At 43.6% G+C, this 24,427-nt stretch overlaps 1 protein-coding gene across 2 annotated transcripts in view; it reads left to right on the top strand.

The window, feature by feature from the left end:
- The window catches only part of BUD13 (BUD13 homolog), a 44,581-nt gene extending 20,513 nt beyond the window's left edge, over positions 1-24,068 (top strand). The window contains exon 10 of one of the 2 annotated variants that reach the window (XM_021062876.1): positions 23,962-24,068. In XM_021062876.1, coding sequence (XP_020918535.1) covers positions 23,962-24,007 — 46 coding nt within the window. In that variant the 3' untranslated portion in view covers positions 24,008-24,068. Of the gene's footprint in view, positions 1-8,988; positions 9,391-23,961 lie in introns of those variants that run through there. The other variant, XM_021062875.1, reaches the window with a different exon arrangement.

Raw genomic sequence — 24,427 nt, 5'->3', positions numbered from 1 at the left:
TTTTGTTTTCTCTTCTATCTAACCCTAGCTTTCCCTGACTGTTCTAAAATTCCACACGCTGCCTCATTTTCTGCTTTAATCACAAAGTTAGTGATCTGCAGCTTGCTTGCTTCTGTTTCTCAAATCCCATTTCCCATGTTTAGAACACTCCTCTTCTTCCTTTTTTCCTTTTCAAGTTTTTTAAAGCTCTGGACAAACAATTAGGGTAGTCCACATAGGATACCCTTTGTTTTTGACATTGTTTACTTCTAATGATACTTTCTAAGGTTTGGAGGGGATGAGTGGTAGGTGCTTGTTTGTAGCCTTTGGTATTTTGTAACTTGAAAATGTAGCCCTTGAATGTTTTCTTCACTGCCTTAGGACTGAGTTACTTGTAATGTCTCACTGGCCCCCTACCCCCTTATCTGTTTACCTACCCCCACATCTGTACCTACATACACTAACTTCCTGTCTGTTATCCTGGATGAACTATATATGCTCCTATCCAAAGTCACTCCCTCTACTTCATGTGGGATCCATGCCTTTAGACATTGTTCTATCATCTAGCACAGTGATTCTCAAACTTTGTGATCTTAAGACCCCTTTATACCCTTAAAAATTATTGAGGACCCAAAAAACTTTTGTTTGTGTTATATCTGTCATATGTTATGTTATGCCTGTTAATATTTACCATATTAGAAAATAAACTAGAAGTTTAAAAAGTATTTAGGAGTTCCTGTCGTGGCACAGCAGAAACAAATCTGGTTTGTTTGTCGGAACTGGAGGTTTCGGGTTCAATCCCTGACCTCGCTCAGTGTTTAAGGATCCGGCGTTGCCATGAGCTGTGGTATAGGTTGCAGACATGGCTTGGATCTGTCGTGGCTGTGGCATAGGGTGACAGCTGTAACTCTGATTTGATCCCTTGCCTGGGAACCTCCATATGCTGTGGGTGCAGCCTTAAAAAGACAAAAGACCAAAAAAAAAAAAAAAAAAAAAAAAATTTAAAAATTAAAAAAAAATTAAAAGTATTACTTCTTTAAAAAAAGCCATTATGTTAACATAATTACCTTATTTTTAAAGAAAAAAGTATTTTCCAAACCAAAAAAATAAGTGAGAAGAATAGCTTTGATTTACATTTTTGTAAATCTCATTAATGTCTGAGCGAGTAGTAGACATCAGGATTTAGTTTGTTGTAGCGTGTTTAGTTGATATATACGAAGAGGAGTTCCTGTTGTGGTTCAGGAAGTTAAGGACCTGTGTAGGTCACAGATGTGGCTTGGATCCACTGTGGCCATGGCCATGGCATAGGCCGCAGCTGCAGCTGTGATTTGACCCCTAACCCAATAACTTTCATATGCCACAGGTGTGCCCATAAAAAGAAAACTATCAAAAAAAGGAATGTAGGAAGAGAATTTGTGAAGGTGTATTAGATTTTTTTTAATACTACATAAAAGCTCAGTTAGTGGTTTCTTAAAGGTTATCTGTAATATGGAATCAGAAACCACATCAAAAAGCTTTTCATACTGTTAGATTAAAATCCATTGGTCTTTTTTCTGCTTTAGATGGATCTTTGACTCATGCATGATTTTGTAACATTATGTATTATTCATCGGTTTGCTGATTTTTTTTCAGACCTTCCAAATACTGATATACTTCATTATACAATATCAAATAATCACATATATGTTAACATCTTTGATCTTGTCACAAAAATCTTAAATAATAAGAACTTAAAGGAGTTCATAGTAGTGGGTACAAGTTTTTGAAAATTCTAATTTACACTTAAAAGCTCCAGTTTTATCATTGGCAGCAAATGTTATCAACTGCTTTCCTTGAGGTAAAGGTCACTTTATACAATGGCTTTTTTGTAGGTTCCATGAGATTTTGAACCTAGAAGATCATGTCCTCTGTGAATTCAGACAGTATTACTTCTTCCTTTCCAATCTAGAAAGGATTCTTTCGTTTTTCTTGCCTTATTGCACTAGCTAGAGCTTCCAGTGCACGTGTTGTGTAGAAGCAGTAAGAGCAGACATCTTTTACCATGTTGCTAACTTTAGGAGGAAAACATTCAGTCGTCCATCACTAAATATCTTGTACACTGTAGAGTTTTTTTAGGTTTTCTCTATTGAATTGAGAAAGTTCTTTTTTCTTTTTTCTTTTTTTTTTTTTTTTTGGTCTTTTTGCCTTTTCTAGGGCCACTTCCCATGGCATATGGAGGTTCCCAGGCTAGGGGTCTAATTGGAGCTATAGCTGCAGGCCTACGCCAGAGCCACAGCAGCGTGGCATCCGAGCCGTGTCTGCAACCTACACCACAGCAACGCCAGGTCCTTAATCCACTGAGCAAAGCCAGGGATCGAACCTGCAACCTCATGGTTCCTAGTCGGATTCGTTAATCACTGAGCCACGACAGGAACTCTGAGAAAGTTCTTTTATATTCCTAGTTTGCTAATAAGGAATGTCTTTTTTCAGGAATGTATGTTGGATTTTGTTAAAAATATTTTCTAATTTTCCTTTTGGTTCATTCTTTGATCCATGAGTTACTTAAGAGTATTTTATTTTATTTTATTTTATTTTTATTTTTTGTCTTTTGTCTTTTTAGGGCCTCATCCACGGCACATGGAGGTTCTCAGGCCATGGTCTAATTGGAGCTGTTGCCGCAGGCCTATGCCAGGGCCACAGCAATGCCAGATCCGAGCCTGGACCTCTAGGTCTGTCACCTATACCACAGCTCACGGCAATGCCGGATCCTTAACCCACTGAGAGAGGCCAGGGATCGAACCTGCAACCTCATGGTTCCTAGTCAGATTCCTTTCCACTGTGCCACGACGGGAACTCCAAGAGTGCGTTTTAAAATTCCAAAGAGTCTTTTCTAGATACCGTATTGTTATTGATGTCCAATTTAATTCCACTGAGGTCAGAGAATGTACTGATCATATTTTGATCTTTTGAAATTTGTTAAAACATGTTTTATGGCCCAGTATATGGTTTGCCTTGGTAAATACTCCATTTGCACTTGAAGATAATGTGAATTTGCAGTGGTTTGGGATAGTGTTTTGAAAAAAAAATTTTGTATTCTTTTTTAAGTAAGTTTTTTGCTTTGGAGTAATTTTAGATTTATAGAAAATTTACAAAGATAGTATAAAGAATTCTTGTACATTCCTTAATATGTTATTAATGTACCAGCTTTTATTTGTATTTGACCAGTTTTCCTATTAATTTTCTTTTTCTGTTCAGGATCCAATTCAGGATACCACAGGGTACCTAGCTGTCATGTCTTCTCAGTCTCTTCTGATCTGTGCCAGTGTCTCAGTCTTTCTTTGCTTTTTGTAACCTTGACAGTTTTGGGGGATATGGTCAGGTATTTTTATAGAATCCTTCTCAAATTGGGTTTGTTTAATGTTTTTCTCAGCCTGAGGTTATGTATTTTTGGAAAGAATTCCAAAATTCTTTCCTAAGGAACTTATTTTAAATTCCTTCAGTACAGGTCTATTGGCAACAAATTCAGTTTTTGTTGATATGGAAATGTCCTTATTTTACCTTTATTTTTTAAAGGCTTTAATTTTGAAATAATTTTAGACTCACAAGGACTTGGAAAAGTACTATAGTGTATTAATGTACCCTTCCCCCAACTTCCCCCAGTGAGAATACTTCTATAACCATATATTTCATTATTAAAATCAGGAGTTGGCATTTGCACAGTTCTATTAATTAGAGAACTTTTTCTCACCTTCATTTCTAAAGAATTGTTTCACTGACTTAGTGTTGGAGGAGATTATTGAAAGGATGTGACCCCTGGTTGACCCATGAACTGGACCCAGGCAGTTGGAGCCTCCTTACCTCTCCCTTGTCCTTGGAATGTATGTCCTGCCTACCATTTCCCATCCTAGCTGCCATTTCAAGGACATAGCCTTGATGGAGTATTGAGACCATCTGGACTGAATATGTGATTGAATCCAGTTGAGACTTCTATATAAGCTTTTAAGGTTCTGGTAGGCAGGTGTGGACTTCTCCTTGTCTTGCGTTCGCCCAAGGCAAACCTTGAATGTAAGTTCCCTTGCTTATTAAACCTGCCAAGTTGGAGTGGTCTGCCTCTTTGTTTGGTCTCTCCTTGTCCACCATGAATGGAGGCTGATTTTAGATTTCACCCAGGGAATTCCTGAGGTTCCAAATCAACACATAGAACTCTGGATCAACAATTCTGTCAGCCTTTTAAAAATCTTTCATCTTTTTCTAGTCTCCATTGTTTCTGATCAGAAGTCAACCCTCAGCCCTCATTTGTTTCATTAGTCCCCCCCTCAACAGTGCAGTATAGTGTTTTTCTCTGGCAGCTTTCAAGATTTTCTTCTTCTCTTTGGTTTTCAGCATTTTGACTGTGATGTACCTAGGTGTAGTTTTCTTTGTGTTTATCCTTTTTTGAGTTTGTTGAACTTTCTGGATTTATGAGTTCATGTTTTTCACATTTGGGAAGTATATGGCCATTTTTTGTTCATCTCTTCTTTTTTTAAAACTACTTTTCCTTCTCCAACTATATTATTTCCATTACTTGATATTATCCCATAGATCTCTGAAGTCTTGTTCATTTTCTGTCATTTTTCTAACTATTTCTAAGGTAGGATAGTTTCTTTTGATCTGTTTTCAAGTTCATTGAGTCTTCTGCCATCTAGTCTGTTAGGCTCATACAATGAATTTTTTGTTTCCAGCTAGTGCATTGTATTTTTCAACTCTAAAATTTCTATTTGATGTATTTCTCTGCTGAGATTTCCCTCCTACTTAGTCACTATGAATCATTTTCCTCTTCTTTGATAATATTTGTAATTGGTGCTTTGAAGTCCTGTCTGCTAATTGCAGCATCTGGGTTGTCTCAGGATTGGTTTCTATCCATAGTTTTATCTTGAATTTGATCACATTTTACTGTTTTTTTTTTACATGTCTGTTTATTTTATTTTTTTGGCAGAACCCACAGTATGTGGAAGTTCCCAGGCCAGGGATGGAACCCGCACTGTAGTTGCAGTCTGCGCCACAGCTGTGGCAACACTGCATCTTTAACACACTAAGCCTTAAGGGAATTTACATGTCTGGTTATTTTAAAATGTGTACTGGACAAAATGAATGATATATTCTGGAGATTTTGAATTCTCTTCTGTTACTCTGAAGTGTGTTGATTTTTACTCCAGCAGGCAGTTAACTTGGCTGTATTTGAACTCCAAACTCTCTCCTTTGCAGTAGGTGGCAGCTAAAATTTCTGCTCATTCTTTCAGTTTCTAGCTCCTGCTTTTTCCTTAGGCACAATGGGGTTTCTCCTGCACAAGCACAGTTGAGCAGTTAGCCAAAGATTTGGGTGCAGTTTGTATGTAGATTTTGGGGTTCATCACTTACGAAGCTCCCTCCTTTTCAGTATTTCTTCCCTGATTTCCCAGTTGTTCTGCCCACTTTGTACTGACACCTAAAGCCATTAAGCCTGTGGCTTTCTGCCTTCATGAGCTGTGTGGTTTGGGAAGTACCCTCTGGCAAAAAGCCTCACAAATCTCTTCTCACACATGGACTCCCACCCAAGTTCTGCCTGGTTTTGGTCACTGTCTCAGGCTTTCAGATACTTTCAGATACTTTATCTTGTCCAGATTTCATAATTGCTCTCGCAGAGGAGGTTAGTCTGCTCAGTTTCCTCTCCTGTGACTGGAATCTACCATCCTACTTTGTATGGGCCTAAGGCATTATCTTTGTCCCTTAAGCTGCCATCTAAATCCTAAGCTATAGTTCCTCATATTGGCAGGTATCCTCAGGGTGGCTGTAGTTTCAGGCTAGTTTCCTGCTTTGGTTTGCAGCTCACTATATATAGGCTCTTTGGTAGCAGGAGGATTTTTCAGAGTACTAAATTTGCAGTGTAGCCAGAAGTAGATCTTTTTATAGCCACAACCCTAAAGATATTCCCTGCTACACTGAGTACATACTTTCTTTCTTTTTTCTATTTTTAAAAATTTCTGGGTCCAAAACTTAGAACTCTTCCTGACCTTTTTTTTTTTTTTTTTTTTTTTTTTTAACTAGTATAATTTTTTTCTGTCTCTCCTGGTGGTTTTCCTTTACTTCTCAGTCTTATTTTCTCCTAGACTTTTTCCTTTTAGTTCCCTTTTTCATCCTTGCTTTCTTTTTGATTATTCATCCTTTCATTGCTTTTTGTAGATTAGTCTGTTTTTGGCAAGTGAATATTTCTAGAAAACCCATAAGGTCAGTTAATTTAACTTCCATTATTTTAAAGAGAAACTTAACTAGAGTCGTTCAGCTCACTTGATAAATCTGGAATTAGACCCTGGGTGACTGATTCTTTAGTCTTAAAACTCTTTTCACTGCGAGTTCTCTTGCAGTTTGGTTTTTTGATTCAGTTTAGGGTTTGGTTTGTTATTCATGTGTCCTTTGTCTGTAGGATCATATTAGTATTGATTCTCTTAATTACTCATTCCCCCAAAAGCTCTGGTTTCCTTGGTGCTCTGGAATACCATGCATCTTCTAAGGTTGGAGATGGTGCCATTCATAAGTTCCCTTCTTCCTAAGCCTTTCAGTACTCACCAAATTCATCCCTTAGAGAGGGCCTTAGGAAAGAGGGAGGCCTGTCACCCCAGTCGGTTAGTAACACTTAGCATACATGTTATAATTTTAAGCCTCTATGTACTAGGTGCCAGGTTCTCACAGTTAGTGAGAGACAGTCCTTGAGCTTAGCAACTCACTTTCTGTCTAGAGGAGAAGACAGACAAGTAAATAATTTCAGTGCTACTTGGGAAGTATTACTGTAGAAGATTTTCAAGGTCCCTTGGGAGCACAAAGGAAGAATAGTTAAATTCAGCCTTGAGAGACTCTGGTCAGGGAAAGAATGTTTTCTAGAGGAGGTGATACCTGAACTAAGTCTTAAGGGATGTCAGTCATTAACCAAGATGAGAAAGAAAGGGAGGATGTTTAAGGATGGGGCTCCTGTATTACATGTTCATAAGGAGCATCGTAGTGTTATGGTGGGGTGGCGGGCTCTTCTAAGCTCTTGGATGTTGTTGGATAGCATTAGTGCGAAGTGGAGTTGTATGAGGTGGACTGGAAAGGCAAGCAGGGGCCTGGTCACTGAAGGACTTTGAAGCACTTATGAGGAGCTTGGTCTTCAGCTTAGAAGCAGAAGGGAGCTGCTGATGGATTAGCAGCAGCTCTCCATTTTAATTGGTAAGGCATTATAGCAGTCATAGGAAGTATTTGAAAAGCACAGATTGAAAGTAGGAAGACAAGACACAAGGTTGTTGCAGTAGATTAGACTAAGGGTGATAGGGGTCTGAACCATGACAGTGGTTGTAAGGATGGAGAGAGGAGGAGGTGGAAAATTGGTGAAGTGATAAGATTGCAGGAACTGGTGACTGATTTGGTGAGAGGGAGAAATCACTGGATTTGGCAGTAAGGAGATCATCAGTGACTTGAAAGAGCGCTACCTCTGTAGCATAGTGAAACAAAGGCCAGGTTCTAGTGTGTTAAGGAGTGAATGAAAAAGAAGGACGTGTAGACAGTGATTACAGGCTCTTTCAGGAAGCTTTTTTAAGAAAACAGAATACATAGTACTAGAAGGGAACCGAGGGCCTCTCCATGAAATTTACCCCTGTTGGCTTCCAGGACACTTTACCTGTGGTTACTTTCTCTTATCATTTCTTCTCTGCCACCTTATGAACTTCTCTTTCTCTGTGTCCCCCTTAAATGTTTCTTAGGGCTCTTTCTGTAACCCTTAGCTCTTCTCACCCTGTGTGCTCTCTGGCTGAATCCTGTTTAGCACACTTTCACTTACCAGCAATCTGTCGCTGATTTCCAAATCTGTATTTGCAGCTCAGTCTAGAGTATCTAGCTGTGTATAGGATTTCTCTATGGATATGTACTTGAGGCACCTTAAATGAACTGAACTCATCAGCTTCCCCTGCTATAAACCTGCGCCTACTCTTGTGTTCTATCCTTGGTTAGTGGCAGCCTTATTCATTTAGTCATTAAAATTATTAACCTGTGAATTACCTTCTCCTCCTTTTCTCTTATATATCTAATCAATCACTAAGTCGTACTAAGTTTTCTCTCTTTCTGTCTCTCATTACTTTTATCATCTGTTGCCTAGACCATTGCAGTAACTTTGCTGCCTCCAGTGTCCTCCAGACTGATCTCTTTGAAATGCAGTTTATGCTCCCGTTTTAAATTTACCCCTACTGGATGAAATCTAAGCTTTTTGCTATGGCCTGCGGAACTCATTGTGATTTGGCCTCTGCCTACCTTTCTAACTGTCTCTTGCTACTCCCTTTTCATAAGGCTCCAGCCATACCAGTTTGCCTTTGGTTCTCTGCATGTACCAGGCTATTTTTTTTTTTTTTTTTTTCTGTGCCTTTGCTCTTGTTGCTTGTACTTTGTGCTGTCCTGAAATGCCCCTCTGACCCTGCTTGCCCTCTGGTAACTCTGTCTTTTCAGACATTATAAGGGCCTTCTCCACCAAGCCTCTCCTGACCATTCTTAGCCATCCTTCTCCCAAGCTGAGTAAGATCCCATTCTGCTTCCATGATACCCAATGCATATTTCTACCATAATTTACACTTTTTGTTTTAATTATTTGTTTAAATGTCAGTCTCCTTCACTAGTCCGAGAGTTCATCAGGACAAGTGCTTGTCACACTCACTTTCATAACAATGCCTAGTGTATAATAAGATTTCACTAAATGTTTGTGTACTGAATGGATAAAATAAAAGATGTAGACATCAGTTGAGAGTGAGTTGGGCCTTTAGAGAGTAGTAAATGTTTGAAATAGTTGTCAAGGCTGATAGAAGGGTCTGAACAGGGACTAATAATAAAAGGGTGAATTATGTATTTTGTCTTTCTGATTCTGTTGGCTTATGTCTTAAATATTTTCACATGATCACCTGACTGTTCTTTTTGCTCACTAGATTGTGAACTCTTTTCTTTTTTCAAGAATAAATGTTCAATTCAGGATTCTGGCTGATTAGTATCTCTTGATTGCAGATCCAATGGATTTGAACAGAAGCGCTTTGCCAGGCTTGCCAGCAAGAAGGCTGTGGAGGAACTTGCCTACAAGTGGAGTGTTGAGGATATGTAACTTTTCTGAGGCTGTGGACTTGGTGGTGGATTGTGGTAGTGGACATAGGGCAGCCATACATCCGGCTGTAACAGTCATCTGTGCTAATAATCAGGGCCCACACAGACCAGCAGCTTACTGAATGCCAGTTTTGATGACAGAAGAATATTTGAGATGTGCTGTTTGGACTGAAGTACCTATACTTTTCAGGTGTGCCAACACTGCCTGTTGCTGGCTTTCAGAGGAAGTGTTGATTTCTCTGTCCCAGGGTTTGTTCTTGGTTAGAGTTTTTCTTTTTTAATAAACATACATTTATTTTTCTAAAATAATTTTCTCAATTGGATATTCTGTTTTGGGGGAGAGTACAAGCTCTTTGAACCCCCAGGGATCCTGGAAGGTGATGGTTAGATTTCTCATTAATCTAGGAAGCTGTATGAGTAAAAACTTTTACAGTGATAGATCATTCCTCTTAGAAAATAAGAATTATTACTAAAACTAGACTTATGAATAGACATGGTTATTTGGAGACATGGCGTATCATAAAGGAAGTGTCACAAAGTAGTGGGGAAGAGACGGATAATGGTGATCAGAAAATTGGCTTATTACATGGACAAAAACAAAGTTGGATTCCTACCTTTTTTTTTTTTTTTTTTTTAGGGCCACACCTGCAGCATATGGAAGTTCCCAGGCTAGGGGTCGAACTGGAGCTACACTGCTGGCCTCCGCCACAGCAACTCGGGATCCAAGCTGCATCTGTGACCTACACCACAGCTCATGGCAATGCTGGATCCCTAACCCACTGAGTGAGGCCAGGGATCGCACCTGCATCCTCTTGGATCCTAGTCGTGTTTATTAACCGCTAAGCCACAAAGGGAACTCCCGGATTCCTACCTTAAACCACATAAAGCAAAGAGAAATTCCAAAGTGATTTAAGACCTAAAGTAAAGGTAAAATGCTAAGGCGAGTAAGAAAAAATGGGGAGTATCTTCATGACCTTGTGGTGAGGATACATTTGTTAAATAAGATCTCCAAAGCGCAATCCATAAGATTTTATAGCTTTGCCTGCTTCATAATTAAAGATTTCTAGTCAGCAGAGCACCCCATCGTCAATGCTGAAGATGGGTATAGATTAGGAGAAAATATTTCCAATGTCTAAAACTGACAAAGGATTACATTTACAAGAGATTGAATATAGGAGGAACTACTGCAAATCTGCAAGAAAAACAAAACACAAAATAAAAATAGGCAAAGAATATGAATATGTAAAATCTAAAGGGAAAACCAGAATAGCTAATAAGTATATTACCACTAGTAATTAGAGAAATGAAATCAAAGCATTAATGAGTTTCTACTTTGTATCTATTAGCAAAAATAAGCAAGAGACTGAATTCTCATGGGGAATGAAAACTCATGGGGAATGTCAACTGGTGTATTCATTTTGGAGAACAAATGGACAACATTTAGTTGAAAATAATATCTGGGATGCAGTGTTGCAGATTTTTTTAGAGAATTACTCTGGAGCTATACCGAGTTTGAAATCCAGGTATGTCTTTTATTAACCGTGTGACCTTGGTAAGCCACTTAACTTCTCTGTGTTCTAGTTTCTTCATCTTTGAAGTGGAGATGATATTACCTACGTCATAGGTTTATTGCGAGCTTAGAACAGTGCCTGGCATGTAGTACATGTCATGGAATTGTTAGCTATTATTATTATTGTCTTCCTCATCATCAAATGTTGATAGCAGTTTTGATCAGCTTCCAAGATGACCCCCAATGATCCCTGACTTGTGGTATTTTAGCCCTTGTGTAGTTCCCTCCTTCAGTGAATAGGGCTGACTTATGTAACCAGTAGGAGGTAGTGGAAATGTGTGACTTCTGAGTCTGAGTCCTAAAAGACACGGAAGCATCTGCCTTGTACTCTCTTGGATCACTTGCTCTGGAAGAAGCCGGCTACTGTGTCATGAGGACACTCCAGCGGCCCTCTGGAGAGGCCTATGCAGAAAGGAACTGAGGCCTCTTACCAACAGACACATCGTGTTACCAGCCATGTGAGTGAGCCACCTTGAAAGTGGATCCTTTAGCTCTATTCAACCCTTTAGATGTGTGCAGCCCATGGCCACAACCTCATGAGAGGTCCTGAGCCAGAGTTACCCAGCTCTGAATTCTTGACCCAAAGAAACTGAGATAATAGGTATTTATTATTTTTTAATGACTTGAGATATAATTTACATACTGTGTAGTATATATCAGTACTACATTCCTGTTTATGGATGAGTAATATTCCTTTGTATGGATCTACCACATTTTATTTATCCATGCATCTGTTGATAGACATTTGAGTTGTTTCTGCTTTTGGGCTATTGTGAATAATGCTGCTGTGAACATTTACATACAAGTTTTTGTATGGACATATGTTGTCATTTTTCTTGAAATAGAATTACTGGGTCATATGGTACCTCCATGTTTTACTTTTTGAGGAACTACCAAACTTCTAAAGCAGTGTATGAGAGTTCCGGTTTCTCAACATCCTTGCCAATACTTGTTATTATCTGACTTCTTGATTATAGTTACCCTAGTGGTCTGAAGTGGTATACCATTGTGGTTTTGATTTGCATTTCCCTAATGCCTGATGTTGTTGAACATCTTTATGTGTCATCTTTGGAGAAATGTTTATTCAAATCCTTTGCTCATTTTTCAGTTGGGTTGTCATACATATACACACATACATACACTTATGTAGAAATCTTTATTCTGGTAACAGGGCTCTTATCAGATATATGATTTGCAAATATTTCCTCTCATTCTATGAGTGTCATTAAGCTGTTAAGTTTTTTTGTTTTTTTTTTTGTTTGTTTGTTTGTTTTTGGTCTTTTTTTTTTTTGTCTTTTTGCCATTTCTTGGGCCGCTCCTGCGGCATATGAAGGTTCCCAGGCTAGGGGTCGAATTGGAGCTATAACTGCCGGCCTATGCCAGAGCCACAGCAACGCGGGATCCAAGCCGCATCTGCAACCTACACCACAGCTCAGGGCAATGCCGTATCCTTAACCCACTGAGCAAGGCCAGGGATCGAACCCGCAACCTCCTGGTTCCTAGTCAGATTTGTTAACCACTGAGCCACGATGGGAACTCCCTAAGCTGTTAAGTTTTGAAGTCGTTTGTTATACAGCCATAGATAACAAATGCATTAAGTTTGTAGACACCCTTCATCAAAGCAGTTCCTCTTTTGGCTTTATCCTTCAGAGGAACTTTCACAGACCCACAAGGAGTTACATATAAGGATGTTTATCTATATATAGTTTGGGTAGCAAGAAGCTGAAAACAACTTAGATGCCTGTTCCTAACGGGTTTGATAAGTAAAATGTGGTATATACATATGATGGGATATTTTAAAGAACAGTCAGTTGTAGGCTGTTAGGAACTTAGTGACATGATAGACTTCAGGTAAGGAAAATAAGGAATTAGGAAATTTGCAGCAAAAATCGGCCAAGTAAATTGAACACAGAAAGCAACAGAAGCATGTCTAAAGGAGGATATATACTATGCCTCATTAGAATAGGGTCTGTGGGAGGAAACAGAATGGGAATAGAATGAGGAGTGGAGGAGGAAAAGGCAAACAAAAGAGAGGCCTTGCATGGATGAATGAGCTAGTGTCCCCCAACTCAGGCATGTGATCCATTCAGTTCTTTGCACTTGCGGCTCTATGCACAGATCCAGAAACAAGATCTTGCTCTAAGGAATTGACATTTATTACCTGTATTAGTTGGGGTAGGCTAAACTGCTATGACAGCCCCCAAATGGACTGGCTTGCCACAGTGGAAGTCTTTTTTCCTTCCCTCACTCATGTACAGGGTAGTTTTGGTTTGTGGCAGAGGGAAGGGGATACTCTACTCCATACAGTTGTTTAGGGACCAGGCTGATGCCAACATTAACATGGCTTCCGAGTTTGCTTTGGGCATTGCCCTTTTGGTGAGCTGAACAGAGATTGGAGGGTACTTGTTCAGCTGGTTGCACACTGCTACTCACATTCTGTTAGCTAGAACTTAGTTTCATGGCTACCCCTTAATGCAAAGGAGCACACCCAGGAAAAATGGAAAAATGTTGTTGGAACAGCTATCCTCTCTGCTGCAGTCCTGAAGAAAGACTGTCTGCCCCCCATCATTTGAGACGTACATGGATTTTGAAATAATTTTGAGATCTGAAAATCCAGAGGACTCCATTCTCTAACTGGAGAGTCTCAGCTGGAGTCACTGCCAGGTTAGGGTTATCTTCTCCCTAATTGGCCAGTGGCTGTCAGAGGTGAGCTGAGGTAGAGAGATGAAAGGTAGACAAACTGTGTCTAGAATCAGCATTTGTGAGAGGAAGGTGCTTTTAGAGAGGAAATAGCTCAGAAAGTAAACTTGAAGTTTCTATAGTTATCATGTAGCAGACTTGGGACTAGAACCTAGTGTTCTACTTGGCTTTACACTGCCTATCTGGTCCTTTGGCTCCTTGGTGTAAACATTTTTTAAAAAGGCCCAAGGTTAGAACATGTGGTGAAACTGATAAAATCCAAATAAAGGCTGGAGTTTAGTTCATAGAGTTATGCCATTGTTAATCTTTTAGTTTTGAAAATATATGTTGTTAAGTTAACAGTCAAGAAATTTGGATGAAGAGTAATGAGGCTCCCTGTATTGCCTTTACAACTTTCTGCAAGTCTAAAAATTTTCCAAGATAAAAAGGTTATTATTATTATTTTTAACGGCCCCAGGAAATATAGGCTCTGGACACTGGGTACTACTCTGAGTTACTACCTTTGAGTTTATACTTCTGTAAGCTATGTCAAAGCTAGTCCCTTTCCTATGAATAGCAGTGAGTACATTCAACTTCTAACCTATCGTCACATCTCTTGTACACAGCTGGCTTTTATTTCCATATGGGCTCAGGTTTTAACTTCATTTTTGTGGGTCCCTACACTGTTTCTTAGGAAGAACTCACTTTAAGAGGCTGTTATGGACTGAATGATGGATCCCCCAAATTCATTTGTTGAAATCCTAGTTCCCAAGTCAGTGGTGTTAGGAGGCAGGACCTTCGGGAGGTGATTAGGTCATGAGGGTGGAGTCCTCATGAAATGGATTAGTGCCCTTGTGAAAGGAACCCAGGAAAGATTTCTTGCTTTTTTTTGGTTGTGTGAGAACACTGCGAGAAGCTAGCTGGCTGTGATCTAGGAAACTGGCGCTCCCCAGACACCAAGTCTCCTGGTGCCTGGATCTTAGAAAACGTAGTTTCCAGAACTGTAAGAAATAAATATTTGTCCTTGAAGTCACACTGTCTATGGTATTTTGTTGTAACAGCCTGAAGGGACTAACAGAGGCTCAGGTACTTTGAAAATCTTAAGCCATTTTTTTCCTTAGCAAAAGAATTTATTACCTAGTTTCAAGCAGCGACTGAGGTGGAGGGGAAGCAGATAGATTCAATTCCAGGTAAGCTTTGTGTTTAGTGGGCATTAGTGAAAGTTTGTAAATTCTTCCTCCCTCTGATTTCTCTGTCTTTACAAGTGTGAGCATAGCATATCCTTAGGGCTCCTCCAAGCCTGTTCAGTTGCTAGCTGGCTTCATTTCCTAGGCTGGCAACTAGAGGGCAGTGTGAGACATCTTTTCTGGACTGGGGAAGCAGGGCTCTAAGTCCATGCACATTTTTCAAAATAATAAGCCCTGGAATCTCTCAAGGATATAGGTGGCTAAGTTCAGTTGCATATTCTTCCACTTCTTATCCCTGCCTTAGATCCAGAAACATAAACCTGTCTTCAATATGGTAAAGATTTTAAAGAGAGAAACCTAGTATTTAATCAGAATCTTCCCTACTTGGGCTTTGGAAACCTTTCTTACGTAGAAAACTTTTTTTCCCTTTTAATCATATTCAGACCCTCTTGCTCTCTTTCCTGTTCTATACCTTCTTCAGCTTGAAGTTTAGACTTAAGGAGCAATGAGAAATACTAAAAACTACTGAATTTTAGGGCTGCACCCATGGCATATGGAGGTTCTCAGGCTAGGGGTTGAATTGGAGCTGCATCTGCCGGTCTACACCACAGCTACAGCAATGCAGGATCCAAGCTGAGTCTGCAACCTACACCACAGCTGATGGCAACGCTGGATTCTTAACCCATTGAGTGAGGCCAGGAATCAAACCTGCATCTTCATGGATACCAGTCAAGTTCGTAAGCCGCTGAGCCACAACAGGAACTCCTGAATTGTACACTTTTAAAAGAGTAAATTTATGGTATGTGAATTATATCTCAACTTAAAAATATAAAGGAGCAGTCTCTGTAGCTCAAATAGAATATAATTATTTGATGGTACTGATTCCAGAAGCTTTGATGCTTTGCCATTGGTTCATTACCAAGAGGGAAATACTCTGGTGTCTTCTTTCCCTCGGGTTTCTTGGAACACACTGACCTTCTAGAGCACAGAGGGCATTATTCCCTTCTAAAGAGGCTACTCATCCTTGCTCAGTTAGTATCAAAGGGCTGGCCTAGGCTCAGGGTGTGCCTAGGGAATCCCAGCGAGAAGCCCAGTCTGGGCTGTGAGGTGGCTATTTGAGTTTGTTACAAGATGTGTGTCCCAAGCCGTGCATTTTTGTATAGGTTATTTGGGTAGTTTTTTCTCCCAATTTATTTTGTTTCATGTGTTTATTTATTTATTTTTGAGTTTTGAGTCCTGTTGTTGGCATAAATACTTCTGGAGCCGGCTTTTAGGCAGCTGGACTGGCCTGTGAAAAAGGTAGAAATTATGGGTCCAGGCTGGAGCCGAATCATGTCTCCCTCATGAGGCTGACTTTTTGCCATGTGCGAATGACATTACTGTATCTGGGGGTGACTCAGTCTCTCCTTTGTACCTGAATATTTTCCTCTCCTCAGTAGAGGAAGTGTATTTGCCTCACATTTGACACTGTTGACCTTGGGCTTACGTAGTTTCACCCTTTCAGAAAACAAGGGCATGTAGGAGGTCCTGGTGGTAGTTTGATCTTCAGCTGGTTCCCGCAAACCTGTACCCTTGGGAGGGGACAGAGCAATCGTCTGAAAAAGGAAGAAATCTTCCCTTTCCTGCATATTACGTTCAGCACTCTCCATAAGCTAAGGAATTACAGGGAGTCACAGAAAAAAATGCAATGTCTGGTGCTTAATGAGCAGGGCCTGGTTTCTTCCTTTTTTTTTTTTTTTCCTTTTGGGAACAGAGGTTAACTTGCTCAGAGTTGGAAAAAAGCCAGGATTTAAACATCAGACTCCTCTCTCTGCAGCCCCCCCTGCTCCTCCCACTGCCCATCCATCCTCCCTGGAGTGGACAGGTGGGAGGTGGAGCGTGGGTCTAGGGGATGGTCCCCTGCCCACAGAAAGCATTCTTACCGGGGCCTTCTTATAGCCTCTGTGCTGAGGGTCCCCATGGCGTACTCGGGGCTGAGTCCCGCAGTCCTGGAAGAATTGCTTGCTGGTAGTTTCACCTTGGAGCTTGGCTTTGAAGACCCCAAATGTGCTAGGGGGGCATGTAGCCTTGACTCTTTTGACGGGGGATTGGGTAGGAGGTAGATAAAACATCTGGGAAGAGAGGAATGCTTGTCTGGGGAAATATTAACAATGATTGTAACAAGTTGTTACCTTTTGTCAAGTGCTTACCACATGTCAAGCATATGTTAAGTGCATGCATACCTCTCACCTCTGTGGTCAGGGAACCATCAGTCTGTAAATGGCTGCAGATTTGGAAAGGCTAAATTTCTGGATTTCCCAAGAAAAGTAGGGTTGGCTATCCTGGCAGGGTAAACTCTTTCCCTTGTTCCTGGCACACACCACCACCACCCCTCGCCCCTCCGCCCCAGGATGAGGAGGTAGCTAAGATCTTCATGCTGGTTACATTTGACAGAGAGCTTGGGCACTTTACCCTGGTCAGTGTGTCGCCATCAGGCTTGGCTGCGCTCTTCCCACCTAGGATGGGCATCTCCTGCTTTGGCCAACTCGGCTTCTGATGCTGATACGCCATGGGCCACCAGCCAGGAGCGGTGTCCTCTTGCGTGATCTGGATATATTTGCTGCATAGGGTTAAAGTATTTCTATAGATTGGAATCTGTACCTATGAACCAGTCCAGGGACGCCAAATAGAAAGCCACTGGGCCTCTGCGTGCTTTCTTTGCCTGTCATTTGTGCGCCTGCCTAACCTATACGGTGGGTGTCTTTTCAGGTAATTTCAAATGAAAATTTATTTCTTCTCTGAAAACAAAATTCTAATTTATTTTATCTCTGTTTCTTTTCACACTCCCCAGTTATCATGCTACGACCCAGCAGAGAGGATGTGACACCTGCAGCCAAGGGATAGGGCAGTGAAGAGAATTTCTAAATTGCCCTGTTAGGCAGCTTGAGGCTACAGCTTAGAGAATGTGGTCTTGGGAAATGAAAGCTTAGACGTCTGTTTGCTTAAGGAGGAGGCAGAAGAGGTAGTTTTATTGCTAGGCTGGTATCCCTGGTCACTTCAGGGTGAAGATTAACTACCACCTCGGACTAGGGTGGTGTTTCTGTAACGTGCACGTATTACTGGCATTGGGTTTGGGCTGGGCCTTCCAACTTTTAGGGATGAGTCAGAGGTAGGTAGGGGGCCTTTCTGACCCCCCGGGGAAGCAGGCTTTAGAAGGGGAGAAGAGAAGCCAGGACAAGGTGGGGCAAGTGGAATGTCTGATTCTCCATAGTCTTCTGGGAACTGCATAAGCCTGGCTTGCAGTTAGAGTTCATGTCCCCCAGGATCCTTAGGGGATGAGCTGACCCCCAGTTATGAACAGTTTGTCCTTGCTCAGAGCGTCTGTGAGGTGAGAGACTGAGTAAGTCTGAGCTGGACAGAGATCCAAGGTTATAAAACAGTCAGTCCTTTTCTCTGCTGCCTTCTGCAGCTGTGTGTCTCATGGACAGAAGGTAGTTCTGAAATTACTAACTTGGTCTTGGGAAACAGAGCCCTCCTCTGGCCCCTTCCCCCACAGCAGACTTTCACTGGTCACTCACTTAATCCCCTGGCTCCTCTTGTCTGGGTCACATTCGAGGAGTTGACACCACCCTAGGGCTTGAAAGTCACTCCGATACTGGTTGATATAATCCATGTAGCCCGGACGTGTTATTGGTACAATTTTTCTGCCCTGAATGTGAACTGGGAACATCAGCTGAGCAAGAGGCGGGTTCTGGAGGGAAATCTGCTGAGTAGTGGTCATGGAATGGTCACCTAGGGGGAGTGAGAAGGTGTGCAGAGGGTTTGTCTCCATGGGAAAGGCATGAGGTTACAGCCTTTAGCTCCTGTCCCACTAGCTTCACTCCATAAGCCTTCTGTAATGGGAGAAGCAGGCCCCAAATACATCAGCATTGCCTCCTCCACCCCTCTGACCTTCAGAGTGGTCTCCCCAAGACCAGAAATCAAGAGTCGCTCGTGTGGAATCCAAGAGTGGCCTCCTAGCCCCTTATAGGTTACCTGAACTTGGAAAGCCTGGACTTCAAGGCTGCCTGCTGAGCCAGCCCAAACAGGATGGAGGAGGGTAGGTTGGGATGGGGTAGTGGGTAAGGTGCCTCCCAGAGGGGTCCTGGCTAACCACGTAGCCAAGTATTTCCTGCAAGGCTCTTGGAGAGATCCAGGGCACTTGCTGCTTATTGTATTCTCCTGGATTGGTGATTTCCATGCCTGGGGTCTACCTGGGGGGCAGGATTACCCTGGGTAGGGGTCACTGGGTAGCTTGGGAGCAGAGGGGCCAGTTTCTGCTTCAGGTGGAGTGCCACTCCTCTGTCCCCTGTTCCCCTGCAACCTGCCCGGCTAAGTCTCACCTGAATAGGAGGGTTTCTCTCTGTGGTGAGTCCGGGGCTTGTAGTAGTCTCTGTAGGTTGTACTGAAGTGAGCCCACGGAGACTTGCTGGGCTGGCTATTTCTGAAATCGCCTGGGTATTGTATCCGATGTGATGCCTTGGGAAGAGGCTCCAGGCGGTATTTAACATCTCCTGGGGCTATTTCCTCCTGGACTTCTGACTCCTGCAAAGCAACCCCCTGCTGCTGCTCCCCGACCAAGGGATGTTCACTCCTGCCTCCTTGTTCAGAGGGGCCCCTTGTTAATTGTGGAAGTCCGTGGGAATCAGTCTTCTAGAGTAAGAGGTCATCCAAAACTAGGCAGGTGCTACCAGCTAGCAAGTTACTTAAATTCTCTGAGCCACATTGTCCTTATTGTAAAAACATCCCTTCCTGAGTTATTGAGAGCATCTGAAATAAAGTACCTAGCATAGTGCCTGACATGTAGTAGGTGCTTAATAAATAGTACCTTCTCTTAAAAAGTTATTAAGGTATTTTGAGAGTGTCCTTGATGCATCAGTGGCACATGTTCCTGTGTCCCTGTTGACTGCATTTTCGTCTCACTCCTGACCTTACCTGAACAGCAGGATGGCTTCTCCTTGGCTGGTTTTGGAGAGCCAGCATCTCTTGCCGGGTGGGATTGAAAGCTGTGCCACTTGAAGGGTGGTGAAGTGGGTGGGGTCTTCTGTCCCCAAGAGCAGGGGTGTCTAGAGCAGAGGGAGTAGTGACTGACCTGTCCCAGTGATTCTTTCCCATGTACGTCATGCTGCCCTCCCTTAACCATTACCCCACAAGAGAAGCAGGGGGGCAATGCTGCTGGTGGCATGTCCAGACAGGACCCAGATGTAGTTTATTTGCAGCTGGATCAGTAAGAACTGGATTGGGGGCTTTCTCTGCATGTGAGGACGCAGGGCGTTTCAAAAGCAGTTCTTTTTAATGAACATCCCCGCTTGTTTTTTGTTTTGGGGGGTTTTTTGGCCTCGAGAGTAGTGCTGTTTGGGGGAGGGGTGGCTTATAAGATGCCGAGCAGTGATGGACTCACTGAAAGGTAGGTGGAGCCCCAGACAGGGCCCGGTTCCTTTGCTGTGGTGTCTGTGTTTCCTAATGGGCAGAGGAAAGAGCAGTCGAAGGGCACACGAGGGTTAGGGCCGAGTCAGAGGGTTTGTTCCCTCCCCACTTCTGAAGCTGTGAGGAAGGATATACCCCATCGGGACCTGTGGAGGCCCCTCTAGTTCCTCAGAGAGAGGAAGGAAGGAAGCCTCTGCACTGGCCACACCGAGACTCTGCATTTGAGTTGCAAGAGTGGCAGGTTTGGAGAGGATGGGCACTGCCCTTTTAGGAGCACCTTTTTGACTGGCCAATGTGAGGTGGAGGAGGCAGGGTAGGGTGTGTGGTGTCCTTAGGATGGACAAAGGGGCCATCAGGAGCCATTTTACCTACAGTTGACTTTGGCAGGCTGTAGTTACAGTGGGGAGCAAGTGATGAGAGCTCCGGGAACACTGCCCTTGAACCACTGAGGTCCGGGCAGGCCCTGAGCCAGAGCAGTACCCAGCCCAGGAAGTGTCCCGTGTCCTCTTCCTGTCAAGCCTGCAGTAGAGGACAGAAGCAGAGAGCAGAAGCTTTGGAGACAGTTAAGGGAGTGGGGTTGGGGGGGATCCTGGGAAAGGACACACCCACAGTCACAGCCCTCAGAGGTGGCTGACGGGGGCCACTTTGCACACTGGCTTTCTGGGCCATGTTGCCACTAGTTTCTCTGCCCAGCCCTGTCCTCTCTCCCCTGCTCCTGACCCAGTGCCCATGCATGTTGGTACTGGTTCTGAGCTCTGGTGAATGAATGTGAAAGGCATCGCATGGGCTTTGCAGAGGAGGCGGAGGCTGCTGTGCCCCTAACTGCAGGCTGCTCTGGGGGCAGCTGGGGGGTGGTGGGGTGAGCCTGCTCAGGCCTTGTCTCTGCTGCCTTTTGTAAGTCCTACTTTGGGGTCTCCGCTGTGTATGTGAGGTGTGAGCCCAAGCTCTGGCCCTTTGGAGGTCTGTCCTTTCCTGCCCTCATCTCCACTGAGGATGTGCTTGGACGGACACACACACACACACACACACCTGGCTTTGTCTTGAAGCAGAAGATTGACCTGCATTTTGTCAGCTTTATGGATTGCCAGAGGCTGACACTCTTTCAGAACCTGTAATCACAAAATAGGAATCTCAGAATTGGAAGATACCTTGATGGACCTCTATACACTACACTTTCCCCACACCAATTAGTTTACTAGCTCAACCGCTGTCCCAGCCTCTGGTCCCGTGGAGATGCAGTGTGAATTTATATTAATCCTAGGATCAGGGTTGGAAAGTGTCAGAAAGAGATCTAGTCCTCACACCCACTCCAGTGCTGGAGCCCTCTGGCAAATCATGTTTCAGGGAAGTGCCACCCCAACCCACCTTTGGACACTTTCTGTCCTGCCACCACCTCCTGGCACAGAATGTATTCCGTTTGGGGGCAGCTCTAGCTACTTTCAGTTATGTTTCCTGTGGATTCCATTTATCTGATTTATCCATCGTGGATACAAAACAGACTGATAACCCCTTCTCTACCTGACAACATTTTTCTTCTCATGCCCTACCTGCTTCCCTCCCTGGAGCCATAAGGTTAGGGTAATAGGAGGAGAATTTTATAAGAAAGACACATTTTCTTCATAAGACAGAAGATTAATCTTCATACATAGAGGGTTTAATTGTGTTACGGGCCCTCTTCCCTCCCCTCCACTCCCAATCCAGCAGCAGAACCAGGTGTGACAGCTGAGCCAGAGGCTGAGATGAGAGGAAGAGGCAGGAGAAAAAGGATGAGGGACTACAGGAGAGGATGATGGGGTCAGAGGAAGGGGTCTGGAGGCCTGCTCAGGTTAACCTTGACGGGTGATCTCAAGGTGGGTCGCAGAGTCATAAATAAAGATCAGAGGAATTGAAATAGACTAGAACTATTCCTGAAGGCTGCCTCCCTGCAGGCCCTGTGCAGATTGAACCTGAAGCAGGCACCGAGGGAACGATCTCGGATTCATTGTGCATGAGTGGCTGACAGTAAGACATTTCCCCCTTAATTGTGCACCTCCTGTATGATCATAAAGTAATGTCACAATTATGTTGACATGAGAAGAAAGCTGCTGGGCCCAGCTGCTGGTGACTCTTTTCTAGTTCCTTCAGCCAGCCTTCCCCACACCCCCCGCCCAGCTGCACCCATGGCATGTGGAAGTTTCCAAGGCCAGGAATCGAACCTGACCCACAGCAGCAACCCAAGCCACTGCAGTGACAACACCAGCTCCTTAACCCACTGTGCCACAGGAGAGCTCCTAACCAGCCTTTTAATGGATGATTTTTGAGTCTCATATTCTCTTCTCTCTAGTTTGCTGCTGTCCTGGGGCCTGAGGCTCAGGGCATTCTGATCAGAGTACCTACTCCAGGACCATTATTTCTCTCCATCTCGCTCAGGTTATACTGGAATCAATGCTGTGATAACCAGTGTCATCACTGTTGTGTTGCAGTCAGTCTAAGACTGAATTAGCATTGCACCATGGATTCCCACTTCCTCACTACGGTCAGCCGTTCTCTGGACTCCTTTACACATGGTGTGAGAGGGGATATTGCCATGTTGCCCCTGCCTTCTCCTTGTGCCGTTGGTGTTTGGACCCAGTATTGTTACCAACATTCTCTAGAGAAATCCCACTTTCTCGTTCTTCTACACTTTCTCAGCATGCAGAGTGGTAGGATGGTGGTCCTTGTCTTGGTTTTTCCTGGTGCAGGAGATGAAGCTGGGATGGGAATTATTTGGGCCCACTCATTCTCCTGGGGATCAGCTTAGCCCACCTAACATGGTCTCATGCTGAAGAGGAGTTCGCTTCTGAGTCACTGTCTGGGAAGTCTTTCGACTTGGACTAAAGAAAAAGTGTGGATGCAGACAAACTCAAGCAACCACCTGAGGGGCCGGGAGACCACTGGTATGGGGCAGGGACTGGAAGGGCCCACTTCTGCTTAGAGACTTAGAATGCAATCTCATGCTGCTGCTCCTGGGGCAGGGTCTGCTTGCCTACTCAGCCTTTCTCTGAGTTTTCATGGCACTTTGTACTCAACATGCATCATGCTGCTTTGGGGGTTGTGAGTTCCTATGGCCAGGACCCTAATTCATTTTCTGATTCTTATTTATTATTTCCGTATTGAGGTCTCTTACTCACTTTCACATCCCCAGCTTGCAGCCTGAGGCATTACACCTCAAAACTAATAGCTTTCATTTATTTAGTGCTACTGTGGACTGTGCCTCCCATACATTAACCTCATAAAAATCCAACATGTTGGTGCTAGTATTTCCATTTTGTAGATGAGGAAACTGAGGCTAAAGACTACAGAGCTACCAAAGCCTATGCTCTGTGAATGAGTGAAGGAATGAATGAGTCTGAGAGTGTTACCCTGGGTGAGAACAGAGTAAGGGAGGTGCCCCCTCCCTCTGTTGAGCTGGGTAGTTGATTGTCACGTCTGCAACATGAGGTGAAGGCCTCATTAGCACATGGACCTCCTCTCAGATGTTCATGGCATGGCTTTGCCCAGCCAACTGGGCCCAGCGACAGGGAGCCTGTGGCTTTTGTGGGAAAAGGGTGTGGGAGGTGGGATTATCCCAGAGTCATCAGGGAGACTGTGGATAGGGTGGCCTCTGGATCACATGGGAGGCAGACTGAGGACACGGCCGTGCTTGCAGGATGTGTCGAGTCTCCTCAGTGGTCTTTTGAGGCCCTGCCCCTGTGGGCCCCTCCCCTGCACTTCAGGACTTCTCACTCCCCTTGGTCCAATGACACTCGTTCAGGCCACTGTGCTTTTCCAAGCCTCTGCCTCTGCCCTGTTCTCCCCACCCCCAACCCCCAGCAGAACCTTACTCACCTTCAGGGCCCAGCTCAGATGCCATTCCCTTTGTGCAGTTCTCCCTGGCTCCCTCGCCATGGACAGACGGGCTGAATGAAATGCTTCCTCTTTGGGCTCACCCCACAATACTTGCTCATAACTGACTCTAGTATAAATCGCTTTCTTTTACAGTGAATGTGGTATATTTTTCTCCCTCGCCTGGCTTAGAGCTTATTAAAGGCAGAGACCACAGTCTCCAGCATCCAGCACAGAGCCTCGCCTAGAGGAGACAATACATATTTGCTGAATTCAGCTAAGTGCTAAGGTGAGGGCCCATTGCAGGTAAGACCTGGACGAATGTGAACTTCCAGAACTCAGCAAGTGATGTGCAAATGTTGGGGGGCATTTTTGAAATCTGTAAGGATTTCGTGGTTCTTATTTTTCCTTTTCACTAATCCTCTCCTGCATGGAGAAAAGAGGGATAAAAAAAATCCCAGTTTGGCCTCAGCTACATGGTAGGAGAGTCTTGGCATTATGCTGGAGGGAAAATGGTGCAAGTGTGGGTCTGAGGCCCTAGGGCCAACCAACCAGACCAGGAGACGCGTGAGTGCAGGGCGTGACTTCCTCGGCCTCCATCAGGGTCTGGCTATGTGCTTTC

The sequence above is a fragment of the Sus scrofa genome, chromosome 9, assembly GCF_000003025.6.
Source record: "Sus scrofa isolate TJ Tabasco breed Duroc chromosome 9, Sscrofa11.1, whole genome shotgun sequence".
Classification (NCBI taxonomy): Eukaryota; Metazoa; Chordata; class Mammalia; order Artiodactyla; family Suidae; genus Sus; species Sus scrofa.
Note: the sequence above shows the minus strand (reverse complement) of the source record. Positions and strands in the feature narration are given on the sequence as shown.